The sequence below is a fragment of the Helianthus annuus genome, chromosome 9, assembly GCF_002127325.2.
Source record: "Helianthus annuus cultivar XRQ/B chromosome 9, HanXRQr2.0-SUNRISE, whole genome shotgun sequence".
NCBI lineage: Eukaryota > Viridiplantae > Streptophyta > Magnoliopsida > Asterales > Asteraceae > Helianthus > Helianthus annuus.
In genome coordinates, this window is record NC_035441.2 from 187,178,444 (window position 1) to 187,203,442 (window position 24,999).

At 34.9% G+C, this 24,999-nt stretch overlaps 4 protein-coding genes across 16 annotated transcripts; 3 read left to right on the top strand and 1 right to left on the bottom strand.

Moving 5' to 3' along the window:
- The first annotated feature begins 355 nt into the window (after positions 1-355).
- On the top strand, positions 356-3,161 carry LOC110875116 (E3 ubiquitin-protein ligase Praja-2-like). Of its 2 annotated transcripts, none has more exons than XR_004868268.1 (4): positions 356-1,276; positions 1,735-1,817; positions 2,422-2,560; positions 2,664-3,161. XR_004868268.1 is itself a non-coding variant. In XM_022123333.2 (4 exons), exons 1-4 carry the CDS (start codon positions 1,107-1,109, stop codon positions 3,038-3,040), a joined length of 687 nt encoding a protein of 228 aa, XP_021979025.1. In that variant the 5' UTR covers positions 356-1,106; the 3' UTR covers positions 3,041-3,161. The 2 variants fall into 2 exon arrangements, 1 of the variants encoding a protein (XP_021979025.1); XM_022123333.2 differs by having other exon boundaries at positions 2,504-2,560.
- Positions 3,162-12,974: 9,813 nt separating this feature from the next.
- LOC110876952 (jacalin-related lectin 19) lies at positions 12,975-13,580 on the top strand. Its single transcript, XM_022125110.1, has 2 exons — positions 12,975-13,121; positions 13,212-13,580. The coding sequence occupies exons 1-2, from the start codon at positions 12,975-12,977 to the stop codon at positions 13,578-13,580; spliced, it is 516 nt and encodes a 171-aa protein (XP_021980802.1).
- Positions 13,581-13,778: 198 nt separating this feature from the next.
- On the bottom strand, positions 13,779-14,717 carry LOC110880136 (ESCRT-related protein CHMP1A). The gene has a single exon (XM_022128713.2). The coding sequence runs from the start codon at positions 14,571-14,573 to the stop codon at positions 13,965-13,967; it is 609 nt and encodes a 202-aa protein (XP_021984405.1). The 5' UTR covers positions 14,574-14,717; the 3' UTR covers positions 13,779-13,964.
- Positions 14,718-18,043: 3,326 nt separating this feature from the next.
- Positions 18,044-23,726, top strand: LOC110941488 (zinc finger CCCH domain-containing protein 11). Of its 12 annotated transcripts, none has more exons than XM_035978035.1 (14): positions 18,071-18,140; positions 18,288-18,435; positions 18,849-18,990; positions 19,063-19,152; positions 19,421-19,583; positions 19,652-19,713; positions 19,909-20,066; positions 20,186-20,274; positions 20,546-20,734; positions 21,326-21,429; positions 21,515-21,710; positions 21,803-21,865; positions 22,179-22,299; positions 22,848-23,726. In XM_035978035.1, the coding sequence occupies exons 5-11, from the start codon at positions 19,545-19,547 to the stop codon at positions 21,519-21,521; spliced, it is 648 nt and encodes a 215-aa protein (XP_035833928.1). In that variant the 5' UTR covers positions 18,071-18,140; positions 18,288-18,435; positions 18,849-18,990; positions 19,063-19,152; positions 19,421-19,544; the 3' UTR covers positions 21,522-21,710; positions 21,803-21,865; positions 22,179-22,299; positions 22,848-23,726. The 12 variants fall into 12 exon arrangements, with proteins under 12 accessions (XP_035833920.1, XP_035833922.1, XP_035833928.1 ...); XM_035978032.1 differs by having other exon boundaries at positions 23,122-23,726; XM_035978037.1 differs by having other exon boundaries at positions 22,179-22,296; positions 23,122-23,726.
- The last annotated feature ends 1,273 nt before the right edge of the window (positions 23,727-24,999 follow it).

Below are 24,999 nucleotides of genomic sequence, written 5' to 3' on the forward strand. Positions count from 1 at the left end.
GAATTTTTTAACTAGAGAATTCTATACAAAATATCTTGGATTTTTATGAGCTGAATTCTAGAGTATTCCTTCAAAATATCCATGCTTTCCAAGTGATTCCATTGTCTTTTTAGAGGATTCTTGGCTGCAGAAATATCAACCCTTTCTAGATCTTTGAATGCTGATCTAGAACCTTCCGATGGTGCCAAATCGTTCCAGCAACTTGTAGGTTGTTCTGGAAACTTCGGGCAGCCCTAGACGCATCTTTGGTGTTCTGGAATTCACGAAAATAAGTTGTGTGTTTAGGGGATCGTGACAAAACGCTATAAATATACGTCATGCTTCTTCCTGTCAAATCACTCTCTCACTACTACACCACCATGTGCAACCTTCACATGTGCCGGAGATCACGCCCGAAGCAAGGGCGGGTCTATGTACAAGGTTCCGGGTTCACCCGAACCCACTGGATTTTGAATTTTTAGTTGAGCGGCTATATAAAAGTATGGAGTGAACCCATAAATAAAATATGGGATGCACCCGCAACAAAAATGATGAAGCACTCCAGTGGTTAGGGCTTTTGTTTCTAAACATGGTGCTCCGTGTTTGATCCTCGTTAGTGAAGTTTTTTTTTAAAACAAGATATGTGACTTCTATTACTCGTGTTTATTCCTTGTTCAGCTACACCCAAACAAACCCCATTCTTTTATTTTTATTTTTATTTTTTTTAACCAACAATAGCAAAATTCATTCTACACCCAAAAAGCAAAGCTTAGCCAAAACAAGATTACACACAAGACGTGACAAATAGTCTCTGTTTCATTTGATTTACAGATAATTGACAATGGCTTTTAGGGTCTTTTGATTGGCTAATATTGTTAAAGGATAAAAGGAATGGAAAAAAAATTATCCCATTATTATGTTTCCTTGGTAATGGAATGAAACTTCTTTTAATTATGTATAAAGACTATATGTGTATATATAGGGGTTTCATTAACGTGTTTGGTTGGTCTGTAAGACAGTAGGACTCTAATGACGTTTTTTTTATTGTTGCATCGTATTTTATTATGGGATGAACCTTACCCAAGCCGAACTGTTGAATCAAACCAAAATTTTTAGTGTCCAGTCTAATGAAATTGGATCATCTAAAACCAGTGAACCCACTAAAAAAAATTCTGGATCCGCCACTGGCCGAAGATGAGACGTCGGAGACAATAAAGCCTAGTCGACATGATATCATAACCGATTTGAAGATGTTGAGTAAAAAATGGAATCAGTTTACACTTATCTTACTTGTGATGTAAGTTGATTGTTAATGTAAATTCACTGTTAATTAATCACAATTCACTGAAATCAGTCTCTGTTTTACAGTTGTATTAATAGGCTAAATGGTTTATTTGATAAACGGTATTGTTATATGTTGTAGGTTTTAGGTTTATTGATGAACTGTATTAGGATGGAACGGATGTTAATCTGATGAACGGTATTAGGTTTATTTGATGAACGGCTTTAGGTTTATTTGAAGAATGGAATTGTTATTTGTTGTGCTCTGCTCTATTTTTGTTTGTTAGGGTTAGGGTGTTAAGTAGGCAAGGAGATAAATCTGTTTGCTAATGTTGTTAAATAGTTTGATTGTCCTCTGTTTTTGTTGGATGTTAATTTGTCAAGGAGATAATCTGTTTGTTAGTTTGCTGGATTGAATTGTTCACCGTGCTCTATTTTGGTTGAATGTTAATTTGTTTTTTTTTTTTTTTGTAGGATGTTAATTTGCTGGATTGAATTGTTCACTGTTGCAATGGTTTACTTGATTACATTAGAATTTGGTGACATTTGTTTTTGTGGTAAGTGCAATGAATAATTGGGATTTACTTTTTAAAAATACACCATGAATCCATGTTTTAGATGTATACTGTGTGTGTGTGTTTATATGGTGGTTTTGTGTGTTTTACTGTTGTTTTAGATATACTTGTTTAAATAACGCTAATAGGTTATGCGTTTATATATCCTCCATGGTCTAGTTTTCAGTAAATTGTATTAATTCGTCAACGACAATTGATAAACTCAAGTACTTATATATCGTAAAAAATAACAATTTTCTCTTAAGCTCTTTCAATACAATTATTATTATATAAAATTACATTTATGCAAAACAAAAGGACAAAGTAAAATGTTATAATAAGTAAATAGTACATCAATCTTCATGTTTAAAAGATAAATTTTGACGATTGTTTGTGTTAACATATGACATTATATTTTATTACATGCAATATACGAGTTTTTTCAAAGATATATATTTTTTGTTATTATTTATTATATAAATCACATTTATACAGTACACGGGGTTCTAACCTAGTTTTAAATTGATATATTAGATTTGGTGGATAATTAGTGAATAACAATTATCGCTATATAAGAACCCTAATAATTCCTCTCTCTTTCTCTTAGGCAAAAGATCATACCATGTCTTGTTCTTTTTCTTACGGTATCATACACCGACCATCAAGGAGTTTCGTGATTGTAAATGCAGGACCTGGTGATCGGTTGGATGTACTAGTTGAAGTGGATAAAGGGATTAATAATACAGGTATGTTATTATTCACGCTACACGATTACACTCAAGGTAATTATCAAACCTTGTTGTTCGATAAATAGGCCTCCTTATATAATCTCTCGGATGAAATTCACAGAGATTAACGGGTCAGTAGTCACCGCTACGTACTTGTACTATTCTACTGAAACGGGTCAACTGTTGGATTATGTTGACCATGAATACAATCATCGTTCAGCTATGAGTATTGCAAATCTTGTATTACGGTGTCAACTTGTTCTTAATAACATACCAACGGCTATTGAAGATGCAGTGAAGACGACGGGTAAAGAGAAAATGGATGATGATGAGATTTGTGTAATTTGTCTCGAAGAATATCAAGAGGATGATATGATTGGAACACTGGTATGCAAACATAGTTATCATGATGAATGCATCAAAAAATGGTTAAAAGTCAAGGGTCGATGTTCGATTTGCGGGGCTATTGCTTTCCGCCTTACACCCTCGTTTCGCTAGTTCCAAAAGTGTTTTCACTGGTTACTTGTTTTCTCAAGCGGCGCAGCTCGTTGCCCGTTTACCTTCTATTTCGATGTAATAAAAAATAATAATGGTTTTATGTGATTCTGAGCAAAACCGACGATAAGGCTATGAAGTCCATTAGTCCATCTCATTGGAAATCTTTTGTGGTTCCATAATGCATCTGCTCTTTGTAAAAGTAGTAGGGGTGTTTAAAGAGCAGTAGCAACATGCAAATTCTCAGTCAATACAAGTGAGGTTTAGATAAAAGATGATACAAAATATATTAAAACTCATGATATAAAAGAACTACATAGGTAAACGAGTAACAAGCTGTGTCGCAACCACCTTTTGAATAAGCATGTGTTGAAACTTGAAATCAACCGGGTGATGCTAATCTATCTATTCTTAAGTTGATATCATCACCTCTAGGTAGTGTTGGTATGCAGGAATGAGAGAGGGAATGAAATGGACTATTACGAGGGGATGAAAAAAAAATGTGTTTGGTTGGTGAAGGTAATGTAGTCACCCATTACATATAGCATTCCATTCCCTCAAATTCATTCCATCCCCCTTTGTTTTTTTTTTCATTTCATTCCCTCTCTCACCTTCATCACCAACACCTCCACCACTAGCCACCCATAAATGCCACCACCACCCTCCGCCGCCACCTTACGCCGTCGATCACTGGCACCGCCATCGCCACCACCCGTCGTGACACCGCCGACCACCGCCACCCTCCGCCATCGCCACCACCCGCAGCCGCAACCACCTCCGCCGCCACTGAACATCGGCACCAACGCCACCATCAACCACCAAACACCACCGACCACTGCCACCACAACCCACCACCGTCGCCACCTTCTGCCACCGAACACCGACGCCACCACCGGCCACCACCACTAACACCACCCACCCGCCGCCACCACCCTTCGCCACAACATCGGCACCACTTCTGACCATCGCCACCCTCCACCACCGAACACCAGCATCACTGTCGCCACAACCTACCACCGCTGCCACCAACCGTCATCGCCGCCACCCACCGCCGACATCGACTACTGCCACCCACCACCGCCCGTCTCCAATTTTATTCCTTCTTCTTTTCCTGCCCACTAAACACTACAAGGTAATGATTCATTCCATTCCAACCTGGTAACCAAACAAGATGGAATGGAATGATTTATTTCATTCCTTTGTCAATTCCATTACCTCGAACATTTCATTACCTCGTCCACTCCATTACCACATACCAAACAGACCCCTAGTCTTATTATATGAAAAATACCCGTTATTGATACCCAACATGTCACACCCCGATTTCCACGTGTCTCACCGGTGGGCCCGGTGGGGGATTACCATGACGTAGTTGGCAACAATATAGTCAAACCACACAATTATATGAATGCACAGCGGAAGCATAAAGATAAATATATTTCAACGTTTAACTGTAATATCAAAGTATCACCATTGTTGAAATAAAATCCACAGGGGGATCAAAATAGTAATAAAAGTATTGTTCAACAGACTTCAGGCAACTTAAGCTTGCGAGACTTCTAATGATGCTAAGGAGAAATCCCAGCCAATTACGCTTAGTACCTGCATTTAGTCTTTTTGGGAAAAATACGTCAGTTTACACTGGTAAATACATTCAACCGACACTTTTGTAAAATGTTTAATAAAATTGGTTTAAATGCACAAGGCACAAGCTCTTTATAACTTGGGATAATTTATAATTAAATCTTGTAAAGAATTACATGTTTACTATGCGTTAGGTCGCCCGGGTCGTGCCGGGTTAAAGTTTAATAGACACACCACATAGCATAAAACCGTGGCGGGTAACCAACGGTTATACCTTTAAATCATGGACACAATGCCGGGTGTACGCCTACACCCGGATGTTAGGGTCGTGGCCATTTCGTAAAATGATGCCAAGGATATCCGGGACATGGTCATTAAGCCCCCAAAGGCGTAAAGCCAACAAAACAAGTTTTTAAACGGGTCATATTGATAATACCCAACTACTAATGAGTTGGGGTCAATTGCCCGACCAAGCGGTATTTTAAATACCGTAACCCAAGCCCGTATAACGGAAAATAAGTTAAAAGCATTTACCTTTGCAAGTATAATTCCTTATTTGAAGTAAATTGCAGATAGCTTTTACTGGTCTCCTATTCTGGAACGGAGGTTTAAAATAACCTATTAGAATCCTAACGGGTCTTTAATTTAGTCGTAGCTTAGACCGGTCAGTTTCAACGGATGTTTACGGTTTAATCGCGTGAAAGGCGAAAACCGGGAATGGAATGTGATTTGGACCCAACAAGTTCGGAGACTTGTTTTATATGGGTATACTAATCACACTCTGGATTTTGGGGTCAAAACAATATGGTTTGACCCGTTTCGGCTTAGTTTATGTAAACTAGTTACATAAGCCGAACCGTGCGCGCAATCGCGTAACGGGTAACCGTAAGAGTCCTACACTGGTTTCCTAAGTCAATATGCCTTAAATAGGTTGTGGTATCAGTAGGATACCTTCCGTAATGCCCATAACGAGTTTAAGTTCATATTATGCCCCGTAGGGGTATTTCGGGCATTTTAAAGATTATAAAAGCGGTTTCTGAGTTCTACAGCAAATCTGAGTTTCCCGAACAGTTTATAAAGTCCAAAATACTTTATTTATTATGTAAAATCAGTATCAACTGGAATCGGGTCAAAAGACCTTGTAGAACTCAAGTTATGGCCGAAAAGGGTATATTCGGTATTTACCGAACCGATGCCATAACCGCAGGTTATGAGCAGGTTAAAAATAATTAAAAATCTTTAAAAATACCAAAATATTATTTTACATCAGTGTGTAAAAGGTTTGGTGTCGAAATCTAGGTTTAGATAGGCGTTATGCTAATTGCGCCGTTAATTTACAAAAGTTTTCTTTAATTGCGCTATTTAGCATAACTCCTATTCTAGACCTCGGATTGACGTGAAATTTTAGGGACATGTTTAGAATTCAGTAACCAAGGTTATGGTCCTTTCACATGTCCGAAATTCTCGTTTTAATTTAGAAAAGAGCGTTACGGTCAACTTTTAAGCATTTAACGGAAAGGTGTAAAAGACTCGGACAAACGACGAACCGGTCACGGAGGGTTATACCATCATGTAACCTGGTCTCAAAATAGTCCTAAGGCATATCTATATTACACTAAAACGGGTCAGAACTGAAGTCAAAGCAAAAGTCAAAGCTTTGCCACTTTCGGCTCCGAACCGGGTCAATATAGCAAATGGCCGGATCAAACAAGCTTAGACTTGCTAATACACTTATTATCATGTTTTATGAGTGTTTAAACAGGTTGCATACCATCTACATTACAGATTATGCGTAAAATCGCAAAATGGCTTTCTGTTGACTTTTTCTAAGCAAGTTTGACTCGTCTTTTGAACTAGTTAGAGTGGGAATCAGAGGGTGCCCTTTTAAGGGTTTAATGCCCACATGAATACCAACATATAACTACCTTTGATTCGGTTAATCACTGGACCATTTGTGATTAACCGTTAAGTCAACCGTTAATTACGACGGTTTGACTTTTAAGCTATAACTAACCAAAAACTCAACTAAGAAGGGTTAAGGAAGCTTACCAAAGTCCTATGCACAACTAGGGATGGCTTGGTTCTGCTTTGGAGCTCCAGAGATGATCAGAAATGCAAGAGAAGGGTGTGAAGAACTTGTTGTGCATAGAGGTCCTTATATAGTGCTCATAAGGCCCTAGATTGTTGACAAACAAGTCTACCCATGCTCATTGATCATCAACAAGTGTCCTATAGTGTTAGGGAGTGATTAGGGGTCGCCCATATCTCTGGAAGATCTATTCATAAATGATTTACCGCTTAAAACAGCCAACAGCCAACTTTCTGTCGCTGGGCATCGCTTACGGACCGTATGGCATGGGCCTTGCGGTCCGTAAGCCTATGGCGGAAACACTTTTACCCCTTCACCCCCTTACGGTCCGTAAGGCATGACCCTTACGGTCCGTAAACGCTCATCAGTGGCAAAAAAAATTAACCTTTCATGCATTGAACAGTCAACTTGCATCATTGGGTTTTGGGTATGGGAAATGTCAGTATGAGGCCCTATTTAATCCATGCTTGGTCTGTTATCACAAGGCATTATGGGTTTGCACAAGGATGGGCTTCATAATTAATCATTTGAATGGTATTATTTCATTAAGATTCAACATTAGTAAACTTGGATACTTTTGATTATTGGTAATGCCCGGATTAAGACATATTAGGTGCTTATTAATTTTGCTTGGGGTCTCGGGATTTATAATAACGAAGTCGCTCAGTGGTATAAAATTAACATGTCGACATATTCGAAAATCCTACCGCATATCTTAATTAATCCGGGTTTATATTATTTTTGTCGTATTCGACACGTGTCATTTATTTATTGGACACAAAAATTCGAGGTGTTACACAACCCGTTAAACAAAGATGTTGTTGCTCAGGGGCGGATCCAGCCCACATTTGTGGGTTCTCAGAAACCCAGTGCGTTCGGAAAAAATGGAAAAAATTAGTGAGAACCTTATAGAATTAAAAAAAAATAAAAAAAAAAACTAGTGAGAACCTTATAGAATTTAAAAAAAATAGTGATAATTAAAAAATACCAAAAGGAACACATTAAAATAAAAGAGTAAACTTCTGTTTTACTCTCTGTAGTTTGGTCACTTTAACGGTTTTACCCCAAACCTTTCAAAATAGCCATTTTACTCCTTGGTCTATAAAGTTTATCTCTATTTCACTCCCCGCCCATAACTCCATCCAATTCAACTGTTAAATCATGGTCACATGCCCCTCACATGAGGGGCATTTTAGTCTTTTCCTACTTAAACTTATTAATTTCCTTATTTAATTTTAACACACTTTCTCTCTTTCCACCATTCCCCACACCTTCATCATCCCTAATTTTCAAACCCTAATTTTCCTTAGCAAGTTAACAAATTTAGAATTCTATATCAAGAATAAATCTGATTCTCTTTTTCTTAAAAATGTTTTCCTCCAAAAATCAAATTCCAATTTTTTCTTTTAAACCGTCTGATAAGTCAAATTCCAAAAGTTAGTTGCCTAATGTCGATTTCCTTTAGGTATTACTAGGTTATAACCCCGTGTATTACACGGGTTAAGTAAATGAAATATCAAATAGTTAATAAGGAAGATTTAACAATTATAAAACGATATTTTAAGACATTTTCTGATATCCGAACAAAATTTTGTTTTATGTGTGATTAAAACTTGTGATGTTTGTCAAGTTTATAAATATGAAAGCATTTGGACCATCGATTAGAAGACAAACCGAATCATCGACTTTCTCACGACCTGAACCCAAATTTTATTTAAATAACGGTGGTATTAATTTATTAGTTCTAAAAATGTTATTGAAATGTTTAGATTAGGCATATAGCAATTAGCCAATTAGGTAAACTTATAGCTACAAAATAATATTTACATTAATTAGATAAGTATGAACTATCGGTAATTATTAAGTTATATAACTTTAAAATTTAAATATATGGACTTGAGTTGCATCTTAAAAGGATGATTGTTATTGGATAAATTTATTAGTATGATAAATGTAGTTATTATTCTTCATATATTTTAAATATATTAAATAAATAAATTCTTGTTAAGCAAGAAAATCGTTCCCTCCACCCTCGTTATGAAAATGCTCAATATTTGTTTCATTTATTAAGATATAATTTCTAACATAGTAATTAATATAAATAAGAAAATCGTTCCCTCCACCCTCGTTATAAAAATGCTCAATATTTGTTTCAATTATTAGGATATAATTTCTAACCTAGTAATTTATATAGATAAATAATAATATGTGCAACACACGGGTTTTTAAGATATAAATATTTTTATTACTTAATATATAAAATTATATTTAATCAACCTATGTACACATCTAATTAACTCATAAAGACATCCCTTACGTAACATTACTCACTACATTTACTTTTAATATACATCAAAATATTTACTCTTCACGGGTAGACCACAACTTCATGTGAGATTTAGTTGTTATCTTTAGTAATTTAAATTAAATAAGTAAGATTAAATCGTCTAGAATAATAACCTAGCAATTAATATAAATAAATACTAAGATAAGTTATGGAATTTTATCCGTAATTTTTTTAAATGTTTGAAACATATATTAAATTTAATAATTTAAATTAAATAATAATTATCTACAATTAAGTAATAGTAAACTAAATTAAATATTATTATTATTATTATTAATATTATTAATAATTTTAATCAATTAAATGAGAGAATGACAAGTGTCTCAAAACAGATTTCTTTTATTATATAGTATAGATTTTATTTCCTTTTCCTTAAAACATATATTTTCTTTTGAATATAGAGCATTAAAAACAGATAATTATAATTTTTAAAGGATAAGATATAAGAGCATTCACATCCAAATAATCAAATTGTGTGTGTGGTGTTTTTAAAATATAAAAAGTATAAAAAGTGGTTGTGAGTGGAGGAGAGAGAAAATGTTACTGTTCATCTGTATATTTGGGGGGGCACTGTTCACCCCCTATAATTTTTTAATATATTTTGAAAGTGGTTGTGAGTGAAGGAGAGAGAAAAGGTAATGATAAAGGTATAAAAAATATTATTTAATTGAAAAGGAGAGAGAAAATGTAGTGTTTTTTAGTGTAATTTAAGGTGAAAATATGGTGGAATGGATGTGAATGCTCTAAGTGACCTTTTATTCTTCCAGTTTGACCTTTTGTTTTGATAGAATTGGGTCTGACTTCTGATATGATTCCAAACAGCCGACACGGTTTCTTCAAATATTTTCCAGTTTTTTTTTTCCAATAAAAGTTTGATTTCGATGTATTCTGATTAAAACGTAATACTGCATTTATTTTAGTTTTTAGTTTCCCGCCACAGGATGTTTCGTTGCTCTGTTCTTCGCTTTTTTAATCGAAAAAGTTGATTTTGATATTTTTCTTAAAAAACTGATGAACAATAATGATGTTTCCTTAGCAATTAATAAGTTAACAAATTCATTGTTATACTTTAACAACAGTGACAAAGTGGTAAATACTAGGGTTAGGAATTGAGAATTGGGGACGAATCTGGAACTATATAACTAATCACGAATCAACTGAATAACTAATCATGGATCTGAATTGATTGCTGATTATCAAGGTTGGAACGGATCGAGCAGATTATTCGTGGATCTGGGAATAGAAGGTTATCACGGATCTTGATTTAGAAGTCCAAGATGTCACATACGAGGTTGGAGATCCACAAGCACAATGGAAGTCTGCCATGGAAGTTAGAGTTTTGAATGTGATGGGGAAGAAGACGAAATGGGGAAGCAGATAATGTGTTGTTAGGGTTTTAAATGTGATTCATTAATCAGGGTTGGGAAAAGACATAATTGTCCCTCAGGGGTTTTGCACGTGACATGCTTTAACTGCTTAAATGGATGACGTTAAAGGGCGGGGAGCAAAATCATGAAGGCCTTCAAAGATCAGGTAGTAAAATGGCTATTTTGAAAGGTTTGGGCAAAACCGTTAAAGTGACCAAACCACAGGGAGCAAAACGAAAGTTTACTCAAAATAAAATGATGGATCCGCATGGTTCTACCTCCTACACAAACAGTCCATATAAGGGTGCTAATGTGATAAACTGAGTTGCATTCACACCCATGAACATGAGCTAGATGAAGTTGAAGCCTATCACTCTTTGACCTACGTTTCCATGCAAGCAAGCAGCCAAGTCATTTTGATTTCATTTCATTCTCCTTGTTATTTTTTATTTATTTTCAATTCCTTGTTTCATTTCATGCAAGTTATTAATTCTTTTATGAGTAAAATGTCCGGATAGTCCCTGTGGTTTGCTAAAATTTCACCTTTAGTCCTCAACTTTTTAAAATTACACTTTTGCTCCATGTGGTTTGACAAATTGTTACTTGGATAGTCCCTACGCTAGATGACAATTAGTTTTCTCATGTTAAGTGGGGTGATATGACAAAAATAACCTTACTATTAAAATATATAATAATTAAAAAGGTAAAAGAAATATAAATAATATTTAAGAATTAAAGTGGGGTCCTCCACTTCATCTTCTCCGTCACTAAACCACCCTACAATTTATAACCCTCTAAAATTACACTCTTGCTCCCTGTGGTTTGACAAATTGTTACTTGGATAGTCCCTACCCTAGATGACAATTAGGGCATGTTTGGCTTAACTTATTTTCAACTTTTCTAAAATTCCTTTTGGAAAAAATAAGTCAGAAAAACCTGAGTTCTAGCTTTTGCAAAGGACTTTTGCCTTCAAAAGGAAAGCCAAACACCCTCAAAAGTCCTTTTTTTCCCTTCAAAAGTCCTTTTTTCCTCAAAAAAAAGGAACCCCAAACACCCTCTTAGTTTTCTCATATTAAGTGGGGTGATATGACAAATAACCTTACTATTAAAATATATAATAATTAAAAAGGTAAAAGAAATATAAATAATATTTAAGAATTAAAGTGGGGTCCTCCACTTCATCTTCTCCGTCACTAAACCACACTACAATTTATAACCCTCTAAAATTACACTCTTGCTCCCTGTGGTTTGACAAATTGTTACTTGGATAGTCCCTACCCTAGATGACAATTAGTTTTCTCATGTTAAGTGGGGTGATATGACAAAAATAACCTTACTATTAAAATATATAATAATTAAAAAGGTAAAAGAAATATAAATAATATTTAAGAATTAAAGTGGGGTCCTCCACTTCATCTTCTCCGTCGCTAAACCACCCTACAATTTATAACCCTCTTAAGAACCACCACCTGTGACCACCACAACTGCACCGTCAGGAAAATCGTTTCAAGAGGCGATCTAAACAAATCCTTATTACTCGTCCCCAAACGCCTAACGAAACCCCCAAAATCGATGCTCGTTACGCTTCAGAACTGCAATAGAAGCCGAAGTCGGATACTTATGGTTACAGTTAACTGGGACTTTGAATCGGTTTCGACTTCGAATGTTGTTCTTGAGTTTCTTGGTTCGATACACACCAAGTGTTTGTTGAAAGCCCTTTTCACTTTATGAATACCGATTCAGACGTTGAATACAATTCTTCAAAGGAATCTACAACTGTCATCGATTCAGATGTCCTTTTCAATGATGCATAACTAGGAACTTTTGTTAATGGTGCCGGGACTATGACATTCATCGCTTGGAGGCGGCATTTTATTTTATTTTATTTATTTTATTTTTTTTTCAAAAACGGGTCCATCACCCTTGGTAGTGGTGACCTATTTGGTTGCAAAGGATAATAACGAGCCAAAGAGATCACCCCTGCCAAAGGCGACATGCCCGTTTTTCAAAAGAAAAATATATTTCCCCTGCTAGGGGTATGTCACTTTACCTTAATTTGTAATTATATATGTTTCAAAAATTTGCATACCACATTATTTATTGCACACAAGTGACAATATTACTACTTTCATTTGAAGAGTTTCCACTATCCAAAGTTGAATATTGATGGCACTTTGGTAGATCATTCTTTCAGGTTCAATATTGCCAAGATGGTATATATTCAAAGAAAAGGGAATCAGTGCATGATTTATGCATGTAAATTGTTAGATTGTGCAATGTGGATTACCTCTATTGGAATGGAATCAGAATGGGAATCAGGATTAACACTTTAGCACTATGTTTGCTCATGTAGTCTGTAATTAGAGTGCAAGAGCAAGAGCATTATACACAATTACTTGGGGTCATCATGGTATGGAATCCCTCATTATGTTTTTACTTGTTTTAATTTCTCTCTTTTTTTCTAAATTTTGAAAATGGTCTCACTCGTATTTGAATATTGCAGGATGGTAGTATACTATTGGGACCCTGGGGAGGAAATGGAGGAGATGAATGGATGATGGAGTACACACTGGAGTTAGAGAAATAACTCTAGTATACGGTAGCTACATCGACTCGATCCGTGTAACATATGATAACAACGGTAAACCGTTTCTAGCTGAAAAACATGGTGACATTGGTGGAACCAAATCGGCTCAGGTACATACATGGATTAATTTCACTAAATCTCCATGTACTTGAACTAAAGTTGGAAACTGATTTACGGAATGTCTTATGGATTAATTTCAGATTAAGCTACAATTTCCAGATGAGATCTTAGTAAGTGTTAGTGGGCACTATTGCCCCGTCGTCTATGGAGGCAGCCCGGTGATTCGGTCACTCACTTTCAAGAGCAACAAACGAACATTTGGGCCATTCGGGGTTGAAGAAGGAACACCCTTTAACTCCTTTACAAATGGGGGCCATATTGTAGGGTTTAATGGAAGAAGCGGGTGGTTTCTGGATTCCCCCGGGTTCTACCTATCAAGTTATTCAAGCCCCAAACAAAACCTCTTTCAAAGATTCCAGATAATGTATAAAGGATTCAACCCTCTTGCTATTAAAGATGGTAAACATAACAAAATCAAAGGTTCAAAAGGTCATTGGTGGGGCATATGAGTATCCCTACACTACGGTATTGTAGCGACTTTTGGAAAGATAGAAATCTCTTGTAACTGATTGCAGGAAATGCAGTCAGAATTTCACTTAGTTATTCATTGTTGTCAAACCAATAAACTAGCGCAATTCTAAATAAAACGAATGTCATCATCAGTCGAATCTCAAACATCAGCATGTACAATCATCTAGAGAAAACAATTAAACAACCGAATATGCATCGATTCATAACAATATATGCAAAGCACGAGTTTCAAGTTTCAAGCAAGCAGTAAATAAGAACATAACGTAACATAACACAACATAATTCAGTCAAATTTACATACCCAATCAGGAAATTCAGATAAAACAAATTATTAAAATCCACATAAACTTCCAATTAGTCAATTACCCACGCGCTTTAAGCTCGGCAAGGCGCCTAGTAAGATCATCCTCCTCAACCTTCTCCGTCTTATTCGCCACCGCGTGTCCAGCAGGTTGCGGCAGGCCAACCGACACCTCCAAACCATAATCATCAGCCACTTGCTGCATCAAACTATTAACTTCCCCTTCCGGAGTCGAAAGCGAAGTACTTCCAGCCATCGAACTCTCCATAAACTCGGCTTGCACCTCCATATTCACAAACTGTTTCTCAAACTGGTCCATAGTCTCAGACATCTTCTGCAGATTACCCGTAGCAAGCGTTGACTCAAGCGACTTAACAATCGACCCCATAGACTTGCTAATTGTTGTCATCTTCGCCTGCGTATCAAGCCGGGCGACAACCGCATCAAGGCGAGAAGATAACCGAAGGTAATTCATCTGTTCGCTACGTTTCCGGATGGCGTTTTCGGCGTAGATCCTTGCTCCGTCCATGTTACCTTTCTCGATCGCTTTCTTGACTTTGAGTTTCTCTGATTTCTCGTCTTTTTCGCACTTTCTTGCCTGACGTTGCAGGCTTTTGGAGGTGAACTTGAGTTCCATGATCTGGTTCATCAATTTCTCGGCTTGGCCCATGATTTAGGTGGATCTGGTGATGAATTGAAGAGGGTGAGAAGGAATTTTGTTAGATGATTGATGGTGAAGAAAGCCCTCTTTTGATTATGAGCTAGGGTTTGGTGTGTTTCCTTGATATTTCGATTTGGGGATTGGATATTTGTTGGAGACGGGATGCGTTTTTATAATGGGTGTGGTTCTATGACCGTTGCTTGTGGGGTCCCTGGGGCTTCACACGGTGTAATCCGTGTGTCTAACAAAACAAGTAAATTACGAACACTAATGTTAATGTGATGTTAAGAGCATTCACATCCAACCCTCTAAAATTATATATACATTCCATTAAAAAATAACTCCTATATCAATATATTTCCACTAAAAACAAATATTTTTTCTCTCTCCTTTTCAATTAAATAATATTTTTATACCTTTATCATTACATTTTTCTCTCTCCTTCACTCACAACCGCTTTCAATATATATTAAAAAATTATAGTGGATGAAGAGTGTCCCCCCAAATATACAGATGAACAGTAACATTTTCACTCTCCTCTATTCACAACCACTTTTTATACTTTTTATATTTTAAAAACACCACACTAAGAATATGATGCCTTGGATGTGAATGCTCTTAACATCTACTTTTAACTTTAGATAAATATAGTGCAACGCAATATTAATTCAAAATAATGGGTATCTGAGTTTTTGTGGTTTGTATTTCGCTACACGTTGTACCCTTCTGTCAACTCACCGTTAATTTGACCGTTAGTTGAAATGGTATTTTGGTAATCTCGTAACCCTAACTCATTGAACCCTCACGATTAAAACCTATGTTGTCAAGGTTCACCCAGGCGCGCACCTAGGCATACTTTTCAGTATATTACAATTTAAATCAAAGATTAACAAATGTTTGTATCAAACCAAAACATAAAAACCAAACCCTGGAAAACTCACAATTTTTCACCTTGGGATGATCTTGGAGTGATTAGCCACTCATAGTAAATGATTGATCTTCAAAACTTGATGAAACATAGTAATGGATGGATTGGATCTTCAAGAATTTCCCCAAAAGCTCCTAAAAAGGTCTATGGAAAACCCCAATTAGTGTTTGTTAATTGGAATGAATAGCGCATTAAAATGGGTCAAAGAAAGAAATTCGCGACATGTAACTGATGGGGACGCGTTATACGTCCTTGACCTAAAATCCCCACTGTCACGCGTCCTGGTTTGCATCCCAAAGAGGCTAACGGGGACGTAAGATACGTCCCTGAGGAAACAACTTGTGTCACCATCCCATGTGTTCTCATTTCTTCTCAAAACCAATCTCGGTTACTTCCATATGCTTCCATGTGCTTACTGGTGCTTCCACTCTCTCAATTAGCTACCATAATGCACCCATTTAAGCTCCGGTAAGCTCCCAAACACATCATTTCCTCGCTACCTTTATTCCAAAGCCCCGTGAAGCTTCCAAAAATGCACCTTAAACCTATTAAGATCTGCAAAATACAATCCATCTCAAACTGGTGTATTCTAAAATTATTTCACACAAATTGATATAATTAAACACATGAAACTTTGAAATTTCACCAACCCATCATAAGCTATTTAACGTTTTTATGTTTAGTCCTATTATAATAAAAGTTGAATTTTGTGGTGGATGTACATGCGGTTGTTTGTCTTGGTTTTAGACTTAAACAAAACGAAAACTAAAAGTTTCGGTTATAAGAAGTCAATAGTTTCAGCTTTCGTACGGGTTTGGTTTCATTTGGAGATAAGTCGATTTTCGGTCTTACAAATGGGCTTGAAATATTTGGACATAAAAATAACAAAACTGGGCGAAAAACTTTTGTACTAAATTATATGTTAATCACCTATTATTAAATGTAAGCATTAAACTTTCCCATTGATAATAGAGTAAATTGCCAAAATCGTCTCTGATGAGGTTTGGGCACGTTTGTTAGTTTCATCAAAAACAATTTTTTTGTACCATATTGCCCTTCACTTTTGAGCTAATTTGTCATTTTCATATGAATGTCTAACTTTTTTTGCCAAAATCGTCCATGAGGTTTGGGATTTTTTTTGTCATTTTCATCTATAGATATGCTAAAAAATAACCCAAATTAGACATTTGGATGAAAAATGACAAAAAATCTCAAAAGTAAAGGGCAATATAGTACAAAAAAGTTGTTTTGGATGAAACCGACAAATATGTCCAAACCTCAAGGATGATTTTGGCAATTTACTCTTGATAATAAATCTATGTCGTAAATCCAATAACAAGAATTCAAACGAATTCGGTGTGGTCGTGTTTTATAGTTTGGTTCAGTACAATCTAGTTTCGGAACTAGGTGTAACCAAAATCGAATCATAACTAGAAAGAAAACAAAACCAAACCACTAGTTTTAGACGAGAAAAATTATGATTTTTAGTAACCAAAACTGTATCATCTGTGACTATAGTTTGCAGGATTCAAACATTTAACCTTTGATATGAATGTGTGAAGTAACCACAAAATCATAGACTTTTTCCTATAATAGTGTTGATGGAAAAATTATTTACCAAAATTGTGTTATTAGAAAAGTATTTACCATAATAGTGTTTTTGAAGATTTTTTTTGTTTCTCACTCCTAATCTAACTGGATAAATGCAATTCATTAAATAATTATTGATTTAATCATGTTTTTTAGAATCTAAAAAGAAAATTGCTTTTTTTTATTAAACCTACTTTGAAACAAAGACATATTTTATAAATCTAAAATTATGTATTTTATTAAAAAAAGCCCTACCGTGATTCTTATAACTTTAGTTACCCCCTGATATTGATATTCATGTTTAAGTTATTCAATTAAAAAAAAAGTGAAAATTCACTCAAATCTGTCATTGATATATTTTCGTTGACTAATATTTTATTTATATAAATAAAACAGTAAGTGTAATTTTAAAACTAAATAACATTACTTAAAAGATATTTTAAACAGACCTTATAATTATTTTATATATTGATTTAAAACTTAATATATTAAAAAACTTGTAAAATTGTTTAAGGTTTAACCGGTAAATAAAAAAGGCTTTTATTTATTATTATTTTTTATTAAAAAAAAGTTGGTGGATTTAATTACAACTACTAAAAAATTAAAAGTCAAAATTGTGTTTTATGTAAAGTATTCTCTAAGAAAAACCCACATAGAAATTATGTATTTTGTGTTAGAACATATGAAAGAGATAGTAGATTTGAACCTATTAACTCTTTATAACATCTATATATATATATATATATATAAATGAGATGGATTTGGGCTAGGTGGCATTTCTATTTGGCCATCTTGGCTGATGTGGCAATGTAGTTTAGGAGGGAAATCACATTTTGGTTCTACACACAAATTTACAATGGATGGACGCGGGATCCGTTTTTAAATCTGGTTGGGCATTGTTTTGGGTCAACCTAAAATGGATCCTATATATTATTTTCCAAAACCCTAGACACAGCATTCATCTCCATTCTCCTTTCATCTCCGTTCTGGTTCAAGCATATGATTCAGGCATTAACATTTCGAGTCAATCATCTCCACTATCCTTCATCTCCATTAAGGTATCTTCAATCACCCTAATACCAAATCCTCTTTTAATTCAATTCATTCTTCCATCACTATTAGGTGGAACTAAGTTTTTTTTTTTCAAAACCCTAACACCGCTCTCCTTTGTCGCCCTCTATAATCGATCACTATCAAAAACGCAGATTTGCTTTCTTCTTCATTTGATGGCTCAAAAGAAGGAATCATGTGTCCTTTGTACCCCTTCTCATCGTTTCCACAGTATAAAGACATTTCTTTTTTTGTATCTTTTTTTTTTTGCAGATTTTGTTATCTGGATTCTTCGGTCTCAAGGTAATGTTTGATTTTGGGTTAGACTTTGATTTCGGCATTCATTTGCACTTTTGGGGTTTCTGTTGTAAACGAGATGTTTGAAGTCGTTTTTTGTTTGTGTTGATCTGAGACTTTTTTTATTTTTTTCTACAAAAGCCAGAGACCATGCTACAAAGTGGAGTTCTAATGCTTCACAGACGATGGAGCTAGAGCTTAAGCCTTATATGATTTTTTATTTGCCTATTTTTGTTTGGAATGTATCTTTACGATTTTATTAAAATTGGTGATTTTAACAAATTAAACTCATCTTTAAACGAAAAATAAGCTTGATTAGATAGGTTTATTCAAAATAAGATCTTTTCAACGATTTATGTTCATCTGTGTCAGATCGGTATTTAAAGTTGAAAACTTTTTTTTTTGGTTTTTATTCTCAGGTGGTGTTTGAGATTGAATCTTAATCGAAAAGGGTTTTTATTCTCAGGTGGTGTTTGAGATTGAAAACTTTTTTGGTTGCGTGATCGTTTAATCCTTGAAGAACGATATATCATGGCTGTGTATACTTGTAAAAAGTGTAAGGTATGTATAGTATAAACCATATTCTATATTTTTTTCAGTTTTCTTTTATCTAATGTTATAATTCTTTTTAAGACTGATGCATTTACTGTATGGAATGCTTGGGGTCTGGCTTTAATTCCGATGGAACACTGTGCTCAAGTTCGTGTCAAGCTCAATTGATAGGTATTTCGCTCGGAGAACAATTGACATGAAATGAATTCATTTCGAGCTTATACAAGACAATATATTATGTCAATGTCTTCTACCTTCTCGAATACACTACCATTTCATTTTATTTCCACTATGAAATAAGTACAACTATTGTTTTGTTTTTAGTTTTCTTTAAGTTGATAATTATTATTCTGTACAACTGTTTTTAAATTCTATATTAGTCTAATTCTTGATGAAGTGTATTACTTGTACTGAATTCGAATGTATATTCTTCTGCCAGATGTGAAAGGAAGAGAAGAAATACTGATAATTCATAGCAAAAACAAGAAGCTCGACAAGAACGTGTCACTAAATGTGATCACGATGTGAACTTCTAGGTTAAACTGTATGAGCTGGCAAATCTAATGAACGATACAACCATCTTGATGGCAGAAGAGGCAAGGGTAAGATTAGTTTGAAAAAGATTGATGACTTGATTGATAGAATCATTGTAGGAACTGAATGAACTCAGATGACAGATGGAAATAACAAGATGTTAGTAGCCTATCATGAAACCGGTCATGCAGTCTGCACGTAAGTATTCACTCTACTCATCAATTTAACATAATGTGATGCAGTTTGGTCTAAATTTAAGGAGTGGTTAATGATTGGAAAATACAGTATTATTCGGCTGTAAAAAATGGGACTATTATATTGTGGCTTATGTGCGAGTTAAGAGCATATTTGTGAATCAAGTTAAGTTGGCCAATACGATTTACCATCTCATAGGTTATCGTTATGGTCAGGGGTGGATCCAAAGTCTATATTGTGCGAGTTTTTCAAGGCTGGTCAATGTGCGAAAGGTTTCAAATGCAAGTTTTCTCATGACTTGAATGTACAAACAAAGGGTGAAAAGTTTGACATTTTCAGTGATAAGCGTGATGAAGGTGATGCTGTAACATTTTTATTTATTTATTTGTATTTTATTTTGTAGGTTTACCTTTTTTTCTTTGTGTCCTTTGATATGGATTATGGAGTATAATCAATTTCTACATGTGTATCTTAGGAACAATGGAGGACTGGGATTTGGAGACGTTGGAAAAAGTTGTGGAATCAAAAGGAAAAGAGTACAACCAGAATAAACCAACCGACATCGTATACTTTCTTAAGCTCTTACTTTATTACGTATCAAGTCTTTATATCATATAGGTGGATTATATTGGCTCTGTATCTAGCGCTAAAAAGACGATGCATGATAATTGGAATAAATTATTACTGCCAGTGCACGGGTGTTCTCCCACATTTTTTCTTTTGTTTTTTTTTTCAATCAAGTCATCTTAAAGTATAATGTCAGTTTATGATACATTTTTGGGAATTTGATTTTTCAAAAAAAATTTCATTTGACTCGTGGGGACTACTTTTGTAGGTTTGTAAACACTTCCTCGATGCAGTGGAGAAAAAGCAATATGGTTGGTTCTGGGTATGTCCAAACGGTAATAAAGAGTGCCATTACAGACACGATCTCCCTCCCGGATACATCTTGAAATCTCAAATGAAAGCTCTTTTAGAAGAAGAGGCTAACAAGCTAGCTATCAAGGATGAGTTTGAGGATCAGGTGATTATCTTTTCACTAATGCACCCTTTTTTTCTTTGACTCAACTGCATAAAACCATAACCAACGTTGTTTAGATTTCTGTTTTGGTTAACCATCAATTTGGGCCGAGAAATTATCATTAAACTTTTTATTATATCAAGTCTAAGGTTATAGGCTACCATGTGAAAAATGATGAGTTTGAAGATTACCTTAAATTGTACACTGATGTCCCTATAGTTTACGAAAATTTTGGATTTGGTCCCTAGCTTTCCTAAAGTTCACAGATGGTCTCTGTGGTTTGCACTTTGTAGCGCATTTAGTCCCTAACTTGGGCATGCTCCAGTGAGGTTGAAGTGAAAGGAATGGCGAAGCTTGATTATCTTGACAATTTGCAGAACATGACACATTGAAATCAGTGAATCTAACATTCATATTCAAGAAAAAAAAAGTTTCTAAATTTTGCGATGGGTCAAAACCAGTTTGGATTAATCAATTTAACCTCTTTCTTTAAGAAAAAAAGTTTCTAAATTTTGCTGCCTGATCCGTTTGGGAATATAATATACCCATGATTAGTTAGCCATGTCCCATTAATATATGCATATACGTATGTAGGTTAAAGCAGTTTGTGGTCGTCTTCGTTCGAATTCAGGTAGCTATATGCTTGCTGAAGAGAAAACTCTTTATCATTTACTGAAAAACTATGAGCAAATCGGAAGGTAAAATGTGTTCTTTTATAGTTATTGTTTGATCATCTACACTTTCTTGCTTGTGATTTCTGTATAAACATTTTTTTATTTGCAGCTACTAATATTGAATAAAATTGCTACAATAAAAGATGGCGATACAATAGAATTTGAGGTACCTGGAGATGCTGAACTGAAAGCTTTTTTTTTTTTTTGGGGGGGGGGGGGTGGTGGATGTGGGGAAGTTTATGGAGCATGCAATGAAGACCCCATTGACTCATCACGCGGCGTCGCCAAGCGGTTTAGGGGTCCAGGTACGGGCATCATGTTCTTTGTTCCAAATTGCGTATTATTTCTTGATTTCACCTGGAGTCTGAACCGTAACATATGGTTGTGGTTTGTGTAGGGTTGTGTTTGAAGAAAATATATCTAAAGAATCTAAAGAAGGCTTACAAAATAAATGTATCAGGTACTTACAGAGTATTTAATTTTAGTATGCCAATTAATTAACACACCGAAGGATTATAGCAAAGTGTTTTGAGGAGAAGAAGACTCATATCTAAGCTAAAGTTCTTTAAATCTATGAGGCTTCAAGTGCTAACCTGATATTAAGGTCAATTGGCATACATTTATCTCAATAATTTAGTATTAGAATAATATTTTGTATAACTACCAATTATTTATCCATTGGACCTGTTGCTTTGCTTGCTCATTTTGTCACTTATAAGTTGGATACATGAAAGGTTTTGTACTCATGTGTTTATTTGGTCATATTTATGCAGAACTGATGGTCCATGGATTAATATCTATGCTCATGATGTTTTGTGAGAACTACAGCAGTGCCATTTGTGCCTACTAAGGTTCTTACAACAGATCCATTGCCTTGCAAGAAACAACATGGTGGTAAACCCCCACTTGATTTTGTTGTTTTTTATTTTTATTTGTAGTTTTGCTAACAACTTGGATCCGCGTAGCCTGGTTACCGGCATGGATTTAAAAAACGGTTGAGGCGTGCGCCTCAAGGCACCTCGAAGCGAAACACCCAAAAAACGATTATGGCCTCAGGGGGTTTATGTTGTGCGTGCGCCTCAGAGGGGCTGAGCCATCAGGGGTTTTTGATATTTGTTTTTAGATGTTTTTGACTTTTTGTGTCAATTTTAAGCAATTTATATCTTTTTATGTGTGTATTCGATGATGATTTTAGTTAGTATTATTATTTTATAAGCTATATAATTTTTATATTTTTTTTAAATTCCGCCTCGGGCTTAAGCTTCGGTTCGCCTCGAGGTTTTACGCTTTGTGAGGCAAAGGGAAAACACCTCGAAACCCGTTTCCGTTTTTTAAACCATGGTTACCGGCCAATCGTTTATGAATACACTATTAGGCTTTATGAGGGTGTTTGGATGCGCTTTTTATAAGTTATTATTGGTTACAAGTATCTCATTATTTAGGGATCATATGGTTGAGGTAAGTACATGTATGACGGGCAAGTACATCCGTGTAAGGAAAGCACGTCTTCTGAGTGCAGGTTAAGCGTCATTTTCAGAATAAAGAATCTTTCTAAACAAATATATTAATTTTCAGTTGTTTCTTATTTTCATGCTTTATATTTTGGATTTCATTCAAGGTTGAGGTTATCGGACATACAATCTAGGTGTATAAGAGAGTAAATGAATATTTTCTTTTATAATCTTTTAAGTTTAAACATATTTTCTGAATGTCCAGGCATTTGATGTGTGGTCCGGTAAAAGTAGGATGACACTTCACCGACATTGCGGTCCTTCAACTTCACCGACTTCGCGTCAAGCATCTCACCGGATTCGGTCTCTCCGGCGCCGTCGACTAATGAACGGAATCATCTCTGATATGTTGCTCATCTAATATTTTGTGTGGTTAATCATATTTTTTTTATTTGTTCCATTCTGTCTAGATTTATAGTATTATACTCATCAGAGGATGTACTCAGAAGTGTCGTGGTTGACTTTTGGTGTGCTATTCTATTGCCGAAGAATGAGGTTTATGTGATAGTTATGTGTCAGTCGGGAACAACTACACAGGCCTACAAGTCCAATTCGAGAGCAGCGTTCTTCTAATGTCACAACTAATAACCTTTGCAAAGCATGCTGACATTTGACTTTGACCTGAATTGACTTTGACTTACAAACGGTGGAGTAACCGTAAAAGCCTAACAATGCGTCGAGAAAGGGTATGAAAATGGTGTATAGTGAATGTAAATATAATATGAGTAGATGATGGGTAATGAATGAATGTTGGTGATTTATGTAGATTGGTTTGGTGGGAAAGTGAATGGTATGATGTTTGCTTGCTCTTTTTTTCTTTTTTTTTTTCTCTGCGGCTTTGGTGTTTTTTTTTACCTTTATAAATGTGGAAACTGGATCAGAAGTTATGAATATAGTTTTCATGTTCATGTGTTTTGAATTGATCATGAATATCCATTCTCTTTTTTTTTTACCTTTGAAAGTGTGCAAGAGGTGTGAGTAATTTTTTTAAAAACAATTTACACAATGTTTGCTTGCGCGTCTGTCAAATAATGTTGGGGTTTTGACGAGATTTGTATCTAGAACATTTTAGCTAATGGGCTTCATACATAGTGAACTTAGAGGTGTATGTGTATGAACAGGTTTCAAAACCAACCCGCTTTTCAAATTTGGGCCCCTGGTTTGAGTTAGGAATCGATTTGGGCCGTATTTGAACCTATAGGAACTGATTAGAGTCAACTCCAAACAGATTCGGGCCCAACCCTGTACCATTTCTTTTTTATTTAACCAATGTAATGTAATTTATACCAAATACAAATAACTAAAAATTCATCATTATTATATTATATATATATATAAATATTGTTGACGAAAAACGATAAATAGTAATTTTATTTTTATAATAATATATATGTATATTTTTCTCTTTTATTTAATATATTATAATAGTTTATTATATTTACTTTTAACTACTTGAATCCAAAATCAAAAAGTTTAACGATCTGAGTCCCTAATCGTTTCATACTTAAATGCATTTTAACTATATTTTCACTTTGTCAATATGTAATTTATGTAATGTGTTACTTTTGTATTTGTATTTATATTTATACACTTTGTGATAATGTAGATTAAATTTTCCTACCCGCGAAGTTCGCGGGTGATAACCTAGTGTATTAACGAATAAAGTAAGGTATGGATTCAAACCTACAACTCTTTTGTGTGTTCCACGGAATACATAAATTTTATATGGCTTATTCTTACTAAATATTGTGCTCAAAACACGATGTAGACTTTTAAGTTTTATCCCTTTTAAGTGCTCAAAATACCATGCGATATCGAGACAGGAATGGTGGGATTTTAATTTAAACTTGTAATGCGGTTTGCTTTGTATTTCTTTTTGTGTTTTCTTTTTTTCCGGTTAGATGTCCAACTTAGCTTCTGGCTGGAAACTTTGTAGTTTTGGTTTTCGTTTTCTATTAATGAAGGTTCCGTTGGCTATTAAAAAAAGAAAATTTGTTTATCTAAAAATATATAAAAAAAAGCCTTTTTATTTACTAGTTAAACTGTAAAGTTTATTAACATTGTTAATGAATGGAATAAAAAT